Source organism: Mchenga conophoros, linkage group LG20, assembly GCF_057382185.1.
Source record: "Mchenga conophoros isolate Kocher_MC1m ecotype Shallow Benthic linkage group LG20, M_conophoros_male_GT1.1, whole genome shotgun sequence".
NCBI lineage: Eukaryota > Metazoa > Chordata > Actinopteri > Cichliformes > Cichlidae > Mchenga > Mchenga conophoros.
Genome location: NC_140545.1, coordinates 4472677 through 4492278, shown reverse-complemented (window position 1 = coordinate 4492278; position 19602 = coordinate 4472677). Strand labels below are relative to the sequence as shown.

Here is a 19602-nt window from a genome sequence, read left to right as displayed (position 1 = left end):
TCAGGTTAGAAAATGACGTCTGATTTTATTTTAATAACTATTTTGTACATGGAAAAAAAAAGATACACTTCACATAAATATAATCTGGCGCAAGTGCATTGAATAACAAGACGCATTCATTTTTATATAAATGTATGTAGAAGTTGATAAAAAGTGACTGAATTTTGGCTTCAGAAAGTGCAGTATTGCAAAGTAGGCAATCAAAACACATGAATAGGTGGTGGCACCAAAGCAGAAGTGTCATCAAAGAGCACAGAGGAACTGAATAAATAAAAGCGAAACAAAACATAATTTAAAAGTACATCAGCTGTGAACATGATGGGCAGCAGAAAATTGAAACATTGAAATGTTTTTATTTGAATTATTTGATGATCTTGTAAACTACAGGACATAGATTGCATCTAACAAATATTTTCATGGTTTCACTTCATTCTTCTTTGCAAGGTAAAAAAAAAAAAAAAGCATTTAAAATTGTGTATCCAAAACCTCCCTGTATTAATCCTCAGGTATACAAAAAAGGGAAAAAGCTGCAAATGTGTGAAAGTGATTAAATCTGAAGCATGGGTTAAATGACTAGTTATTTAAAACACCCGATCATGAATATAAAAGCCTTCATGGGTGAATTTAAATGTAGACAAAGGACCAATTAATTTTTTAAAGAGTGAATTCACGGTAACCCATCCTGCAGTAAGAGTTGGAATCTCAGCTTTCTGGGGCAATAAGTTCATTTTTAAATAAAAGCATAATTTTGCCTGAAATTACATTTCTATTAGCGACGAGTTCACTGTGCACAGAAATAAAGGAGAAGCTAACAACTAACATCTGGCTTGCCTCCTGTCCCGAGTGCTGATGATTCTTTGGTGACCTTGTGATTTGCAGTTTACCAAAGAAGTGTGATGTAAAACGGTTTAGAGCCCTCGGAGCGGTGACCTTGTGTCAGGGCAGGACTTTTACTGCTTCTGCATTACTGCAGCCCAGAAAAACCTGCAACCCCCTTGTTTTAGTGTTTGCAGCAGTGCAGCAGAACATTGGGGTTTTTTTTTCTTTGTCTTTTTTCCCTTGCAGACTGCAGCCAACTCGGCATCTGCATTATCGCCTGAATCACGCCATCGACAGACAGTTTAAGACACTGTTTTGTATCGAGCATCAACAATAACGGTGAGAGATTCTGAGATAGAGTGGAGAAAAAATCAAAAGAACATCGTGTGTGTGTGTGTGTGTGTGTGTGTGTGTGTGTGTGTGTGTGTGTGTGTGTGTGTGTGTGTGTGAGAAAGCCTAAATTAATGTGCACCTGACTCATCTGCACACATTAGTCCCACGTGTGGGACTAATAAAGGTTATCTTATCTTATCTTATTAGGTCGTCTTTGGTCACACAGAAATATTCTCATCATGCACTAAATAAAAAGTGTTCTTTTTTAAATGTAGTCCAAAGGGCCTTTCTGCAACACTTTTGCATTATTACAAAATTCTTGTGTTAAGTAAGGAAAGAGGAAAATATATAAATCAGTATTTATCTAACTTTATTTATAATGCTCCTTTTCTACAGCAGCAATATGTCACAAATAAAATATCAGGCACATAAATCAAGAATTAATCATATCCACTTTCTTTTTGTTTGTGCGTTACATCCAGAAATATCTATGGAGCAAATTAAATTAAGGGATCAAAAACATGCATTTGCAACTGAAAAAAGTCATAGTAAGCCAAGTTGTATTTTCTGAATGAAAGGGCTTTCGTTTTGTCTCAATGAAAAGGAAAAAAAAGGCAAAGGTTTCACAAATTGGCGCAGCAGCGTTTGATCAAAAGCATGCCGGGAGGTTTGCTTTCAGTCACAAGATGGCAGCAGAAGATCATGATAGTGCAACAGACAGTGTGGAAGTTTGACGCTTTGATCCATTTTCTAAATATTGCGGAGGCCGTGCGCTCGGTCGATCTCTCCTCAGTTAATTCTCTTAGGAGGGTCGAAAACTTACAGTGCCAGCTCCCAGTTTCCTCCCTCTCAGCTGTGATCCCGGGGCTTCTTATTGCGAAGAATTTCTGCGGCAGTATACTTGCTGATTGCTTCATTCTCACTCCTCACAACAACCAGCTAAGACACTGCCAGAGAAACACCCACAGCAGCCGCGTCCAACCACCCGACTCCGGGCTTGCTCTCCCCAGCAGGGTCCTGACTGGTCTTTGGTGCATGTGTCCACCTGCGAGCCTGGCACTGCTGACGCTTTCCATTCCCAGCTTCGTGGTGATGGTGTTGTTGGTGGTTGTTGGAAGGCAGTGGCCTCACACTGAAAGCCCCCCCCCTCACCTCGAGGGTGGCGTGGTGCTCTGGCAGCTCTGTAAGAAAGCAGGAGGAAATGTTAGTAGTTGTTCATTAAGTGTATAAGTATAGAGGCCCTTTCTGCTCCCTGACTGAGATTTACACAACTACAACGCACAGACGAGCCCACGTTCCGCTTCATGAAGTGAACCCCCGAGCTTGTTTCCAAACTGATTTCTTGATCTCCTCCTAGCCGGTTTGTGCAGCATCACTTTAAGTGCACACAACTTTGGCAAACACAAACACCCCTGAACTAAGAATAGGCTTGCCATGACTCATGATTTTGCAACAAAAAAGCTCGGTTTGATTTAGCTCTCAACTATTTGTGTGGCTGCCAGCCTTGCTTCTGCTTTTTTTTGGGGGGGGGGGTTTATGTCTTTTTTTTTTGTTTGTTTGTTTGTTTAATGTAATTTTTTTTACCCTAGCTCCATACAGTGCTAGTCTGTGTTTGTGTACCTCAGGGACCACAGCTACAACGCTATCAGTTGCGTTTGCTCGCTGCAGTGCTATTTTGGGCTGGCTGACCGCTCCATACTGTCGTCTCCCTGTGGACACTGCTTTGCTCGCAGGACAGCATGGATACTAGAGACCGGTAGGCACATGCTCTTAAACGAAGGAAGAGAAGACGTTCCGTAGAGGGAGGAACGTCTGGAAAACAAACAGTTTGAATTACATCAACTATCCGCTGTTATTGCTTCTGAATTCTGCAGCAAGGCTATTTGTGGCCCTCTGCGTCGGCTTCTGGTCTATCTTGTGACGTACTTTTTGGTTGTATAACTGGAAATTCCAGCGTTTTTATTTGTGGTTTAAGCATTTTGACCTTTTTGAAATTCTAAGAAAGCACTTTATGACGCTCTGAAGCTTCTTGCCTGAAACAAACACAAAATTTGTATTTGTCAGCGTCTGTCTTCACACACACACACACACACATGCACAACTGATGTCCACAGACAAACGCAGAGGTCGCACCTTGACCTGCTTTCACCAAGCAGCTGCATCCTTGTCCCTTTGTGCGTTCGCAGCGAGTTAGATGCCGCCTTCGCTGAGCACATGATGACAGGAATTCCTTCCTGTTCAGACCTTGAGGTAATCCTGATACAGGAACGAAGAATGGCAGGGAAAACAAAACCCTGCCTGCTAAATGAATGGCCGGCCGCCCCACCGCCTCTCACAGCAAACAGCAGCGAGCCTCGACTAACAAGCCTTTCCACAAATGCATTTAAAGCCTCAGGCACGGCTCACCTCTCCTCACAGATTTCCCTATTGTAATATTTCCGTAGTATTGTCCAAACCTGGGGAAAAAAACCCTTTTTTACAAATATTAGTCAGAGGTGTGGATGAATACTGCTCGAGCGGACTTAGTAAGGGATTTAACCGGATAAATAAATGCTGTTTTGTGGTTTAACCTGTTAAGTACATCTTAATTTAGCTGGAGGGGGATGTGTCCAGACGATGCAGCTAACACTAAATTTTTGTTATTATCACCACATCTGCACAAGCTAAATGAAAAGATAACAATAACGCTTTTCATCGAGTGTTTTCTTTTTTTAGCGTTTTGCTTATTGTGCGTTTTATCTTTGTTGTGGCAAATTAATTGCACTCTGTGTGCACAGGGAGGTGGAGGAAGTGCACAACACGAACAAAATTGCATCTCATTTTCACGTGTGCATTGTTAGTGATATCAGGTTTTTTCATACTTATTATTTCACACCACTCATATCGCAGTACGAGTTGTTTTCTAAATTAATCGACTGTCATCTAACAAAATAAAACCTTGACAGTAAAGATTTGGGGGAAAAAGTGTTTTGGTATTTTTTGGAAGATCAAAACAAAATCATTAATGTTTAATTATTATAAACAAATTAAAGTCTTTTAAAAAATATTTAAAGTTTTATTTTATATTCCCTTAAAAATACCCTTGTGAAACTAAACATTTTTATTGTCCTTTTTGATCCAATATGTATTTTCCTGTTGCTAAATTATGATTTTTATTTATTTATTTTTAATTTGAAAAGGAAAACCGTGAAAGCTAATGTAAATGAACAAGCCTGGTTTAAGATGTTAACGTGTCATCGATGGCTTGTAAGAGAGCATCATTTGGTCCTTTGTGGTGTAACTAAAAGCTTTAAATATCAGATTAAAATTGACTCGTAAAAACACACACACACAAAAACACAAAAAGATTTGTGTTAGTGTTAGACGTGTGTAATCTGGAGTGTCAAATGTAACATTGCACATGGTGCACATAGCGTTTGCCTCAGAATAGCTTTTGTTTAAATAACCGTGGGACTCTGTAGGTCTACAGTTTCTGACATATTCAGCCTCCAGGCAACAATTTTCCCCAGCAACACTTCACCAAAACACACACACACACACGTGTACAAACCCCAGGCTGGCCTATACTTCCTCATCATGGTGGATCCCTCTGCTGTCAGGCCTCACGATGTGTAATCCAAACGAGAGAGAAAAAAAATCACATTCACCCACTTTACCTCACTTCCCCGTTTCTCCTCATGTCACTGCTGCACATTTCTTGGTTGATCAACGCTTCCACAAACCTAATCATCTGATGGCAAACAGTGACATCAGTATGTACTGAAGGGCCGTGCTGCTGAGCAGTTTAACACATGCACAACACGCTCACATCGGCATACATGACATGCGAGCTTAGCCTCTCGTAGTCTTTTTTTTTTTTAAACTTTTATTTTTAGAACAATTTTAAAGCATATTTGGGTTTGAGCTAAATGAATCTACACGCCAAACTGCAGTGTGTTAATAATTAAATAGAACGGAGTCTCACACTCAGCTTGCACTACCCCTGGTTGCCAGAGAGAGGGGAAAAAAAGAGTTTCCCCAGTAACTATCTTCCTGCTTGACCACACACAACTAAAATACACAGATCATAGCGTGTTGGACACTAAATGATTATCACCTGAGTTCTCGGGTGATTAATGTATTTGAGTTTTTACCGGCCTGCATGAGTTTTTACAGTAGGGTTTATCAGTGCTGTGTGATAATGTGTGCCAGCGTGGACAGACTGGCCTTCGTTTATCTGCTTCTCTGTGTACACTGTTCCTAATCTCATTTCGCTTCCTGACTGACATGCTGATGACACTTGTCTTCTGAGAACCAGGGCCGCTCGAATCGTCTGTCACACCGTCTAGTCGCAAACTCGAATCAGATCCCGCTAGATACAAATCACTTCTGAGAAACGAGGACCTGTTATAAAGCCTTTCGCTCTCGGCTCTCTTGGGGCTTTTCAGGAGGGGAAAGATGCGGCCTGCTGGGTCTCCTGTTGGAAAACTGGCTTTCATTATGAATACCAGAGAAAACAATAACAAAAACAGCTGCCCTTCTCCGTGAGGATCAAGACGAGATGATGAAAGGGTCACTCATCCTGCCACTGTGCAACTGGGTACTGTGTTTGGGTGTATCATAGCTTTCGCTAACCTTTTGTGTAGTCACCATGGGATTAAGCCAGCATCAAAACTCAAGCTTGGACGCTTCTACTACTTGCAGTGGCTTAAATTATCGTTTTCTAATTTAGATTTACAGGCTGATCTGAAGGCCTCAGCCTGGCATCATTTTAATTCCCCTGAACTAGTTGGTGTTTCTGAAAATTTCACTCAGTTTCAGCAGAAGTGCACAGGTCCTCAGAAGTGTTCAGCTGTAGCATTGTTGTGTATGTCAGAGGCATCTGTTTACACACAGTTTGGACACTCACCAGTTAGCCAGGCAGCAGCAGAGGTCCACCATCCAGCGTGATCTCCAGCGGGTGCACTCAACGTGTTGGCATCAACAGGAGTCTGTTCACGGGCTCTCCCGATGTGTGGGTCACTTCACTCTGGAAAAACTGTTGACCACCAGCCTCTTGCCTCTCCTCCTGTGGCTGCCTCTCTCTCTCTCTGTCTGTTCAGTCAGGCAGTACAACAAGTCAAGGCATGTTCCAACACGCCACCAACAGCCGGGCTGGATGTATGAGCCTGCACAGGGGGAGGAGCAGAGGATCAGAGAGGGGGGAAACCCAGAAAAGACCCAGCATGACTCAGCCTGCTTTGGTCAGTTAGCATAGCTTTCAGTCTGAGCACTTTAACACATGAGTTAGTCTTCGAAGGTGCATTATGACTTATTCTGTGTGACATGCTTAAGTCATTTAAGTCAGAAGCAGAGATGAGGAGATGCTCTAATGGGTGACGACTGCTGAAAATGTGTTAGACAGAGGAGCGCTTTTTTAAAAAACTGCTCTGACTTCCTGGCCCACGTCTGGCTGCAGGCGGTGACTGCTTTGTCTTTTCACTTTCTGTGTCCTGCCGGTGGAAGCAGCTCAAAATGTCTCTGTCCCAACCTCCCAGTCTTTGTCAGCTGAAGCTGAATTTAGATTCAAGTAGATGAAATGTCTTTTACAGAGCTGTTGTTCACCCATGCTCTTATTAGCAGTTAGTCCTACTTAATCTTTAGCACAGAAGAACAAATAGTTTATAGCATACTAATAAAAGGTGCTGATTCATTAAATCTTCGTTGGGTTTTTTGTTTTGTTTTTTCCAGTAACTCAGCGGGTCACATCAATTACAGATGAAGTCCGTCGGCATGAATTATGAAACTGCAAAAAATCACAGAGAACGCATCAGCAAAGATATGAAACGCTGTGAAAATTAATTGCTTCCTGGAAAAGTGACATTTTTTAGTGAAATCAAAATTTCTAAACTGTTTATTAATGCAGCGAGAAAAGAAAAGGTGCAGTATACAAGTGTGCTTTACGTGTCCATTTATCTGCTGACACATTAAACTGCATTAAATGTGCAGAATCATCAGCATCCATGAGTGCTAATTATTCAAACCTGCTTTGCTGTTAGCTGGGTTTTTTTTTTTTCCGTTACTAGAGCAGGCCTGATGCCGGTTCATCACTGCTGTAGTGGAAGTTGATCACTAGGCAGATTCTGGGAACAGCGGTAGGAGCCAGCTCAGCAAAACTCACCTGCTACTATATGGTCTGAGTTTGGCTGCCTGAGCATCTCTGAAGCTGCACTGTACATCAGTGCTGCTGCTCTTCACTGCAGCCTGTCAACAGACTGATGACCTTATCAATGAAAGAGCAAAGTCACCGTGATGTTACGCCCTGAAAGAGCTCAAAGCACTTTTGGCTCGGCTCGGAGCCTCGTCTTTGCCCACCCCTTAACAGCAACTAGAGAGGCAGCTTTGTAAAAGAGTAGACAAGGTTCATTTTCCTGCCGTTAGCTGCCTTAATTTATTGGAAGTGGTGTTGCGGCACCGCACAGAAGTATTTTCACAAAGTGCCGGCAGTAGTTTCACCAACTGACTTGGCTGATAATTTATGCAATTTACTCATGAGTGAAATATGGGTATCCGCTGACGTAGCCCCGCTTACTGGAACGTATCCCTGCACTTCAGTACAGAACTGTAGTTATTCATCCTCCTACCTGCAACAGACTGCAGCTGAAGCCTGAGATTTGCATCTGTGTCAGTTTGGGATGGGGGGGTGGGAGAAGGAACCCCTAGCCCAGCAAGTTCAAAGCTTGCTGCATTGATTACATCATCGGAACTGGAGTGCTGGAACGGGACAATGCACCATCAGAGGGGAGGGAGGGGGGGCAATCGGCTAATCTCACCAGTGCCTCCCTGTGGTGCTCCATGGGCAGTGTGTGGGGGTAGGGGAGGTTGGGGGTGGGGGGGTCTTTCCCTCTCGCTCTCTCTGCCTCTGTCTCTAAGCTCAGCACAGTCCAGCACATTGCAGGACGGCCTGCTCTGCCATGCAGGGTCATGTGACATCAGGACTGTCTGAGATTTTCTGAGAGGGAATGATGCTCTTTGGTGTATTTCCTCCTCTGTGTGTGTGTGTGTGTGCGCGTGTGTGTGCGTGTGTGTGTGTGCGCACTCTTGCATGTGTGCCATTACAGGCCAGCACTGCAGGAACTCAGCTGCTGCAGGACACTGCAGGATTGCTGTTCTGCTGCTGGCTCTCTGTCTCCTGCTTCTCTCTCTCTCCTTTCTATATTCACTCAAGCAAATTGCTCAAGGAGGATGGTGAGAGCATGTGCTGCATACTTTTTCAGCAGGGACGGAGGGGTGGGGGGTGCGTGGCTGAGAGAGAGAGGAGGAGGAGGAGGGGGCAGAATCACAGAGGTGCAAAGCATGCCGGTGAGGCGCTCTGCTGGGCAACTGTACCTCTGAGAGAGACTACAGTAGAGAAATTGGAGATGAGGAAAGAGGAGGAGGAGAAGGAGAGAAGGTGGGAGGTGGGGGGAGGGCAGAAGCGAGGTGCAAGGAACATCAGGTGAGTGCGGCAGTTCCCTTCGCTGGCAGTGTAGCACCCACCCTCAGAGAAAGTGTGAGCAGGAGAACTGCAGATGTTCCGAGATGATGTCAAGCTCCGGATGTAGCACAGACCCTTTAGTACAGTTTGTGATCATCATTGTGCCCGTCTGTCTGCAGTGGGGAGAAACAGAAAGTCCAGAGAAACGCCTTGGACTCCAGCCTCACCAAACTGACAATGCAGGGCCGGCTTTTTCAAGGTCTTAGCACAGTTACCCGAGGTGAACTCAGAGCTGACCGTGTAGCCAAGTGAATTCACCATTCACACCTTCCATACTGGTTTCCAAGCATTTGTAATACTTTGACTTTTATAAGAAGCTTTAACCCCCATAAACAATTTATACATTGTTTCTGAAACAGAGATGCTGCAATGAAACAAAAGTAGCAACGTCTTCTTTTAGAGCAAAGTTGCTGAAATATTGCTGCTGCAACGATAGAAAAGACTGGTCCTGCTCTAGGACGTCTTTTAAAAGACTAAAACTTAATATCTAAATGAAACAGAAAGCATTCATCTTCCACAGTTTAGTGCCAAAGTCTCTACAGAGTAGCACTCTGATGTGAAATCCCCTTATAGGATGGCAGAAAAGTCCCAGTAACTACAGCACAACTTCATGACTGCACCACAGCTCCCTTGTCCCAAACAGGCCACTGTAGCCTCATTCTCATTTCCCCATTTAGCACTCAGACACTCACACAGTCCAAGATCCTTGAAAAATCCTTCTCACCAGTTCCCAGCATCATACTTGCAATGAAAACACGCTGGTTAACATAAATGCACAGCTAGCCGAGAAAAGTAGAGCTCAGGCTGCCTGTCGTCTTCTTAAAAGCTAGGTCAGCAAAGATGAAACTCTCCACTGGTGTGGAGAACTCTGCATCCTGGTGAGTTTTTTTTGTCCTTGTGTCAAATAGCGAGTCCTCTGGACCAGCCGCTATCTGACACGCTGGCTGCTATTTCCAGCCTGTACCATGTGTTAAACATGGATGAGGGAGCAGTGGAGCCTGACTGCTAACTGACTGGTTTTCTGGCAGACTGCTGCCTGGTTTAATGCTGGTGCAGAGGAGGCTGAAACTGATGAGACAGAAGCTGCCAGGAGCTCTAACACTGCAGGCATGCACACCGACATACACATATCAACTCCTGCAAGGCTCGTTTAATAATAATAATAATTAAAAAAAGTATACAAACCTAGAGAAAGAAGAGCTCATCATAGAAGAAGGCAAACAAGTTAAATAAGACTAGAGAGGAAAGGAAGGTATACCTACGGACCAGCCTCTGACCGCATCTCTCACACAGGAAGGAGAGGAGGAAAACTTCTCTGCACTCACTCTGAGCCTCCTGGTTGCTGGTGATGTGCTTTCATGGCGCGGCAAACTTGACTGCAGCATTGCCTCCTGAACAGAATGACATTGTTTGCTCTCTCTCTCTCCCTCTCTCTCTCTCTTCCTTTCTCCTCCTCCTCTTCCTCCTCCTGTACACGCTTGCTCCCCCTCCTCTTCTTTGCACGCTTGCTGGCAGCATAAACTGCACAGCTCAGCAGTGTTCCCCCACTGCCGCAGCAGATCCTGCATGAGCTCTGCGTATCTGAGTGGGATGGGACTTTTAAAGGGGAACGCAACCTCCAGGGTCAGTGTGTGTGTTTGTGTGTGTGTGTGTGTGCGCTTATCCTCAGTCTGCCCTCCTCTCCTCCATGTACCCCCTCAGCAAACCTTCCTCCTCGTCGACACCCCCGGGAATCATCAGTGTAAAGGACTCCTCACAGGAGAGACCCCCCCCACCCCCACCTACACGCCTCCCCACCACCCCCTCCGCCGCACACATAACTCGCCATCCTCTTTTATTCGTTTTCACACCACAGCAAAAGCTGCTTTGAGATATGAGGGTGCTCAAAACCTCAATGAGGAACTGTCCCTGCTCCACGCAGAGGCCATCTCCCCCTTGTCACAGTATCCAAAATCACTGAAATCCAATTTCCTCATAAACACACACACACACAAAAATAAAAATAAAAATCTGGGAGGCTGTCCTCAGGTATGGTTTGAAAAATGATGACGTTTAAAGAATGTTTAATTAATCTGAGATCACTAAATGTGAAGCCGTTTGAGTGAATTAGGAAAATCAGTGCTTTTAAATCAAATTTGTCATCTGGTTTTATTGGGGGAAAAGTTGCGTGATTTATTATAATCTAACCAGTAACTAAGAGCAATTTTTCAAGCCAGTACATAAACACAAAGCACACCAAATGCGTATGGGAAACGGTGTCTCCAGGCATTATGATGAATGAGTAATAATCACACAGGCAGTAAATTAATGCATTCATTTCAGAGCTCCCCCTCTCTCTCTCAAAGTTGTACAGTTCTTCTAGGTACAACATTTCCTTCGGTAAAATGTCCTTAATCTGCAATCCCTAATACCTACCTTTCATTACCCAAGATGCACTGCTCCACTGGTGCTATTCTGCAGTGCGCTAAAATATAGAAATATCTTGACCAACCGAATTTGTCTCTTGTGCGTTGCACAACTCTGTGAGAGTGAGATCATCCATCATTCAGTCAGACATTGAGGTTGAACTTCTCTTTTTGCACTCCTTATGGAAATGCGCCTGGTGTTACACTTCCCGGCTTTCAGCGATGACATTTGCAGCGCGCTGCACGGGCAGTGTACAGATAATGGTGCTTCTGTTTGAAAGCGTTTCGAGGCATCAGCGTCTTGGCTGTTCTCTGCAGCAGTGCAGCGCTGTCTGCTTCCAACTGCAGCAGCAAGTTTTTGTTTTTTTTTCCTCTCTCCTCCAATATGACTTGGGCCCCAAGTTGCACCCCGTGATCCCACATTTTGTGGAGGAGAATGAGGAGAACTGCATACATCTCACGTTAACCTTGACTCTGTGCACTCAAAGGTTATGTGTAGCAGTTTTAAGCATATTAGAGTGTGTGTGTGTGTGTGTATTATATGAAAGGATTCTCGTTAATTTGCCTGTATCCTCTGCTTTTATTAAGACACAGTTATTTGCACAGATTGCTGAATCAGCAAAATTCATGTAATGCAATATTGGGAATCAGCTGCTGATATCAGTCAGTGTCCATATCTGCATCAGACGAGCACTGTTATCCATCAGCTATGGGCAAGCACTCTCTGCATGTACCATCTGCATTCAGTGCTGCAGCTGCATCAGTCTGCTGATCCTCGCAGCATCCATCCTCTCGTCTGTACTCACTGACACCGGGGAAAATGCCCCTGCTGGCATATCTCTCACATACCCCACGCCATTTTCAGTAATGGCATCCCTTATAATGAATAAGCCATGAGGAGGGGCCCTTTTACATGTCCTATTAGATTACCTCTGTATGCTTTACCTGGCTACTGTCACTTCATCGCCTTTGCTTCTCCACTTGACTTAATATTCTCTGACACTGTCCCAGCCAAGGACACAGTGGGTAAATATTTGTAAAGCCTCACAGATTATGTGAGCGTATAAATTCAAAGTTGTTTCATCTATTCGGTATGCTTAGTTCAGTGGACGTGTGAATACACTCTTGCAGAAGACTTAATCAATTTTAGCAACTAATTGCCTTTTTGGTTCTTTGTGCCACAGCAGCCGGTCGTCTTTTAGTAATTCTTTGACTAAACTGAGGTTAACGCTAAACCGTGAGAATAAAGGTTATCTGTCAAGTATCTTGACTCCCGCAAATAATGGAGAAGGCTGTAACGCTTGCCTGGTGAGTTTACGTGCGGCTTTTTTTTTTTTCTTTCTTTTTGCCATTCATAGCTCATTCCTCAGCTTCATTGATCTGTCCGGAAAAGATAATAGACACATTGATTCACAAGCTCAGCAGCCTGCTTGGTTTACACATCAGTTCAGAGTAATTCTCAGTAGTCCTTAGTCAAAAAGCAGAATTGCCTTGACTGAGGACAGACTTCTTTTGAAGGTGTAGATTTACCATCTTTTCTGTGAACACCTTGTTTCGTTTGGTTTTTACAGCACAGCAAAATTCTGAGCATCTGACAAGATGCAGCAAAAAAATAAATAAAAAATACAGAAATCTGGAGCGTAGTTGGAGTTGAATGCTATGTTAGAGGGTTTTAAGGTGGCGTAGGAAATGTGACATTGCTGATGAAAACTGGACTCAGGAAGGAGGTTGAGGCGAGCTGGCAAAAATCTCTGCTCACTTCAGTCAGTCAGTCTTACGGAGATGGACTGAATGCAGCGTTCCTGACTTCGTAGAATAAGGTGGTGTGTTTGACTGCACCAGTGCTTCTTTGCTGACCTCATTTTGTAAAGCTGATGAGATTCCTCCCAAGGCCAAGTCGAGTGAAAAAGACACTGTTAATGACACAACAGATCAAATGTGGTTATACTGGAAGGACTGTAAGCACGCAGAGGGACAAACACACTGTGAAGTGTGAATTCCCGGCGAGTGGAGCGGTCCAAGATATCTTTTATTTCCTGATACGGATTTTGAAAGAATCTCTTACAGTATTACTAACCCCCTGATATTAAAGATCCCGATTTGAAGGCCGAGCTTGATATGTGAAACATATGAAGTGCAGGGTGTCATCAGTTTCTCCCTCAGTATGAGAGAGATGGTAGTACAGGGCTGTGATGGATTGATATAATAGCGAGAGGCTGAACTTGTGACAGCTGGCTGCTCTGTTGTGAATGAGCGGCAGCTCTGTCAGCTGTCAGTGTCAGCACCAGCCAGTCTGCTCTCTACACTGGCGCTGGAGCAAAGCATAATGCCCACATCAGCCTTAAGAGGGAGAGACTGCAGCTGGAAAGTCTCGATTAAGCTCTCATACAGCTATAATAATTTCAAGCATGCCCGTGAACAACCCAGTTTCCGTAAGATCTGGCATGCCACACAGAATGTAAATAAAAACAGATTGCAGTGATCTGTTTAACTGAAAATACCTCAAAGAGCACATCAGATACTGAAACAAAGATAAAACACACATGATGTTGCACTATTTAACAACTAATTACGTTTATAAGATTAAGAAATGAGCATCTTGTGAGGCTGATCTATTTAACCTGTATGTAATCGGGCACTTTAATATTCTCATTGAGAATGAAGGTGAATTCACAAGAATACAATCAGCAGGCACAAACAAGAGAACAGAAGAACAAAGAATGAAGAAAACCATTAGTAATATAGTTTTAAGATCTCAAAATTGGTCCCTATTTCAAAGCCAGTTTGGAGATTGTGTGAAATATAGTAACTGTATCAAGGTTAGTGTAAACAAGTTAAGTATTTATTGGATTATGAGCTGAGTTTAGTTTATTTAGCTTGAAAAAGACAAGAGATGCGAGGTAGTTTGGAAGCGTCAAAGGCTTCATAATGTGACAATAAGGTGTCTGTTTACTCTTCGCTGTAAGGAAACACGCCCATCCTCTTGATACAGTAAAAAACAAGGAGTGTGAAATTTGTGGTTAGTGATTAAAAAAAAAATAGGGTTTAACTGCTAGAGTGTGGATGGGGTAGCAGGATGACACAGAACACGTCCTTAACTTCCAAACAAATCTTATTTGATACGTGAGTTTTTGAGACTTCTACACCATCAGACCTCTCAAACCTAAATAAATTGCACAATACATTTTAAGCAAATACCAGTTGTAGCAAATATGGTACAAATTAAAACTCATGTATACTAATTCAGATCTATTTTTTAAACCTTTGTTAGAAGGTCCAATAAATACTCCATTAAAAAAAAAGATATGGCATTCGTTTCATGGTTCAGGCTTTAAAGGGTTAACATCCAGCACTCCTTCGAAGAGTGTGTCGGCAAATCATGCTTCTCAGTGTGAAATTGCTAATAACTTGGGGATTTCATCATCTTTGTTACACATAATTTAAAAAAAAATCCAAAGAAGCTTTTCTCTCTCTATCCACTGAATGAATGGCAGTGAAAGCTCTACTGGGGGCACAGGTTTGGGGACACACAAGGTGTTGAGTCATGTGATGAAATAAGAGCAGGTCTTGCTTATTTCAGCATGAAAATACCAGACCTGAGTCTGCACACCAGCGTAACACAATGTGCTGTTTAAAGAAGAGCCAATGCCTCTTAAGTAGTATTAAACATGCCCCGTCCCCAGATGTTAATCAGACTCTCATTATTATTATTATTATTATTTTTTACTAACTTCAATTGTCTGAACTTTTCAAGTTTCTGTTTGATTGCCATATTTTTAAGACAAACAAAAATAAAATACATGGATTTTTTTTTTTGGGGGGGGGTTACCATTTGACTGTCTTTGAGAAAAAAAATAAAACAAAAAAAAGCAATGTCATGTAAATGCCTAAAATTCATACCTGTAAATATAACATTTCACAACTAAATTTCTATATTTCTTTATGGGAAGAAATGAAAGAAGCTGACACAAAAACATCACCATGAAATCATCCTAACATCCTGTGTTGGTGACGTTATGATTGTCCTCTTTGAGACACTGTTGTCTTCATGTTTTTGAACAAAACCAATGGGTGTCCATAATTATGTGTGCGTGTCCTGTTCATCTTGCATGCAGCCTGTTGGTGTGGTCTTTTTTTCACTTGTTTTGTGCTGGACTATATTCTGCCTTCCCGGTTTTTGGAGGAGCGCTCCATATCCTCCATAACAAGTGTGTCATATAGAGATCTGTGCTGTCTCTTGGCCTACATTCACTATTGCCATTTGTTACTGCCACAAACAGGTAACACAAAGGGACAAAGATATATAATATATAGGTTCCTCCAGAGTGGCCTGTTGATGTGTTTATCTGCCTGCGACCCATTTTAGCAGCAGAAGCAGGGGCAGAGGCTCCGGGGTGATTCTTCACATTTTCACTGTCTTCACCAAAAGAAATCCACGGCTAAACGAGTGAGTGTTAAACAGAAAAAGCCCGACTCAAAATCAGAGGTAGTCTAGGAGGAAGAAAGGTTAACATTATTTTTACTGATGGCTTTCATTTATACTGCTTTTAGTCTGCTTTTTTTTTTTTTTTGTTAAATTTTATAGCTACACCGAATTAAATCGACATTATACACAATTTTAATTACAGCGCATTACTCCCACTTCATGTGTACTATTGAAAAAAACTCCACACTCATTTCAAGTCTGCAACAGTTAGTGTTCTTTAAAGTGTACACAAATTAAATAAACGAATTGAAAAACAACCAAAAATTCATTGCTTGCTTGTCTGCTTTCCCAGTTCTTCCCATTTCTGAGCCTGCTTGTAGTGCTCAGCTGCAATCCCTGATGAAAATCTTCAAAATGAATCATGGACATATAGTTTTGTTTTGTTTTTAATAATAAAATTGGATCAGCAATTTTCTGAAACAGATGGGACTGTAGTTTTTTACTCAAACAGGAGTAAGCACCGGATATTTGGAAACTATTTTCATCCACAGATTAATTAACATTTGGTATTTCTGGCAGCCTAACACTGCATGTGCGCCTGAATTCATTTCTTTGGTTTTTTTGTGACCGTTGTAGAGACAATAAAAGTGTGGCTCGTGTTTTATGACAATGAACGCCTATGGCTCAGAGGAACGCTGGACCCTCTTAACACACATGCAGTAGTTGGATTAAATTGTTGCTTTTTCCCCCCTCAACAGTAAAGGAAATTTAAAATATCCCCAACAATGATTTAAATACGGAGCATCACATTAATATTGTCTTTAAGCTTTGCCTGAAAACTCGTCATTATTGTCTTCGCTTAATGAGTCAATATCTTGCGTTACAGTGAACACAGCTTTGATATTTAATTGTATATTTTTATCTACAACTATTGCACACTGCTAACAACCTGACAGCATAAGGGTGTTATAACACCTTCATCCACTGTAGGCTTTATTCATGCCATCCATTATTTTATGCACCTGATGAGCCAGATTAGAAAATATGGTTTCATTTCACTGATTCGTGTTTATAATTTCTTGCCATGTAGATGTCTGCCTGTCAGGAAAGAGTTGCCGCTGCAGATTTCCAAATTGGATGGATACCATGCTGAGCTCGTGGATGCATGCTTGCCTTATGGAGGCAGCCAGGAGAGCCTTAACCACGCGAGAGTCTGCTCCTGCCATCTGCCGAACCGCTGTGTGACTGATGAGAAGGGCTGGTGCGTGTCCTGGATACTTTCTAATGAGCAGTGTGAGCTAATGCCGGCCTACACCTCATCAGACACCGGTCACTTGCAGGCTTTATCTCCAGTTGGGATGCGCACGGTGAGTTTTGCGTCTAGCACCAAACATGCACAGCAAATATTTCTGAGATTAATTTCTGATGAATACACTAATCAGTTATTCAAATATCCCCAGGATGAAATGGTTACCTTAGAATAATGCAGATCTGTCTGCAGTTACTGCAGTAACCCTCTAGCTGAGCTTATTTTGTTGAGAAAAACACCATTTAATCTGCAGATCACCCAGGAAGGCTATCATCCACCTGGGACCCCTCCCCGGAGGTGTGCCGTTCCACTGCTGATTGCCTCTCTGTTTTAGCAGCAATGCACCATTCAAGTCTGCAGGCAACTTGACAAATGAGCAGCGACCTGAGCAGAGGGGATGCTTATACTGCACCACACATCCTGTCCCATCCACAGCCTCGCGTCCCGCAGTGGTTCACCTTTCCCAGCCGATGCCCTTTCCTTATTGTAACGCTGTAAGTCACACATGTAGAGTACATGCTTAAATTCATGCTTGCTGATTCACGTACACACAAAGACGCTGCTTAAAGAGCGTGTAAGTGATCAGAAGCCTATGTATTTTCTATTCTTTCTTCTTCATATATGCTAGGCTGCCCAAATTGATCGTGTAATTTTTCATCATTTGGCAGAAAATGATAAACTGGAACTGGAACGTAAGCACATAAAAATAAAACATTTTCCCCAAACTTTAAAGTGTGCCGCTTTTCTTTCTTTATATTTTTCTTTTACATAATTTTAAAGTCACATTCTTTTAGTTTTGGACCTTTATTTTGACAAGAAAAGACATCTGAATTATAGCTGCAGTGATGGGAAAAACAGCAGCAGGCATTTCTGACAATTTATGTCATCTTCTAAATAAAGTGAATATCCAATTACCTGCGATGTTAGGAGATGAATCTGTTGGAAATACAAGTGCGATTAGAAGCTTGTATAGCTTAACATAAAAAAGGGAGACCATCGTTGTTAAAAAGTTGGGGGGGGGGTCCTACTTTTGCTAGCCAGACATCACTATTCACAGACTGAATTATGTTCTAAACCTCACTGTCTACGCTCATTTCTTTAATAACCGATACAGATAATTTTTTTATTGCTGTGTAAGGATTTCTGCTTTACAAAAATGGACTCTGCTCGTTTTAAATTGCAAGCAGTCCTCTGAAACTTGAGTAGTCTTCTCACCTACAGCCATGAATCTATTTAAGTTCTCAACCTCCAGTACACTGAAAGAGGTGTAAGCAAAAAAGCCATCAGGAGAGCTTCATCAGTTGCAAATCTTTATTTACTCTCTGTGCACTTTTGTGAGCCGGCTAGGAGATAGATTTTTCTGCATGAAGTATTTAATAGCTACAGAAGCTTCATCAGTATGTAGTCTGCAACTGCATCCAAATGCTTTAAGACAGCATCCACCCACCGGTCCTCCTCAGAAACTGCACCTCGGAGCGAGTGAGGAGCAGAGTGTCTGACGCAGCATGCGATCATTCACCTTGACTGCGTGAGCCACTCGCTCGGACTTGCCTCGGCGCAGCTGTCCGCACACACAGAGGCAGAGCACTCTGGCAGCCATGGTTTGAGTGGGACGTACTATCGATCCTGCTGAAATGATGGTTTCTAAAAGGGAGGCAGTAAGCATGTCTGCACGCCCCTCCTCCACTTTGGAGGGGCCCTGAGATATCACCGAGCTCAGCACATTGCACCATCACCGTATGGGGAAAATGGGATTTTCACAGGGAGACGAGCTGAGGGGAAGGTAATTCAAGTCGCCACGCTATGCTCCTCACCAAGGATGTAAAATGAGCCATGTTACCTTCAGACGCCTCACAGAGTGGACAAACAAGGTCATTTTAAAAAGTCCTATTAATTCCAGGCCTTGACATATGCACAAGTTCTGAAGTTAACAAGGAAGTGAAGAAAAGGAAGATGGTTAATTAGCACTTTCATCCACGCAGCTTTTAGTGTGCAATCAGGACAAGCGCCACTGTGTGAATTATTATTCTGAATAAGGTGTAACTGATGTGGAGTTTTGTGCAGACTGTGCGATGCTCTAAACCTCATCCAGAAGGTGAGTATTCAGAGGATCCACTAGATGGCAACACTGTCCTTGTGTTTCCCAACATTTGCGCATATGTTTGCTCTGACTTTCACATTATTAGGAAATTCTGTGCAGGCTGTTATAGCAGGTCCGCTTCCACTCCATTCATAGGTGGCATGCACTGTACAGGAGCTTTTCAGAGATGTGAAGCTACTGCACCCTTTGCGTAGCAGATGACGGTTGTATGAAGAGCATACATGTCATGTTTGGTACAAATCAGTCATCAGTCGACACGCACGACTTTCCTGGGGGGGGGGGTCAGTGTGTCAGTGAGTTGAGTATGATTTGCGACCTACTGAGCGACACTGACTGATGGCTCCGAGGACCGCAGCTTACCTCAAAATCATTAGCTCCTTTTTGAAGCTGTCCAAGTGAAAGACAGCCTGAAGGTCAAGGTGAAGAAGAAAATGCATCAGTATCGTCATGACGGTCATATGGTGTCTGTGCATACTTACTAACTGTGTTAATCGCCATCACTGTTACATATCCACGCATAAGGACAAAATATTACATCATAATTAAGTTCAACGATACACAAGTGAACACAAAAGCAGAAATATCCTATTATTCGTGTTTGGTGTAGCCATTATAAAGAAGTATTTAGACTGAATATAAAACCTCCAGCACATACATGTGAAAAATATGCCTTTCTTTTTCTGAAAAGTCTATAACAGCAAATATAAGCTCTGA

General features: G+C 42.7%; 1 protein-coding gene and 1 long non-coding RNA gene across 2 annotated transcripts; one reads left to right on the top strand and one right to left on the bottom strand.

Moving 5' to 3' along the window:
• Positions 1-5: 5 nt before the first annotated feature.
• LOC146550161 (uncharacterized) lies at positions 6-10071 on the bottom strand. The gene is made up of 3 exons (XR_014890183.1): positions 9906-10071; positions 6041-6299; positions 6-2333 (listed from the first exon to the last, which is right to left on the bottom strand). It is a non-coding gene; the product is annotated as an uncharacterized LOC146550161 (long non-coding RNA).
• Positions 2438-17481, top strand: LOC146550160 (uncharacterized). Its single transcript, XM_085260128.1, has 3 exons — positions 2438-2908; positions 16569-16845; positions 17041-17481. The coding sequence occupies exons 1-3, from the start codon at positions 2892-2894 to the stop codon at positions 17119-17121; spliced, it is 375 nt and encodes a 124-aa protein (XP_085116254.1). The 5' UTR covers positions 2438-2891; the 3' UTR covers positions 17122-17481.
• Positions 17482-19602: the final 2121 nt, after the last annotated feature.

What these genes read in the sequence shown, in the direction of transcription:
- LOC146550160 (XM_085260128.1), top strand. An exon ending in CTCCAGTTGGGATGCGCACG is followed by an intron (nt 16,846 to 17,040) that starts GTGAGTTTTGCG and finishes TTTAATCTGCAG; the next exon opens with ATCACCCAGGAAGGCTATCA.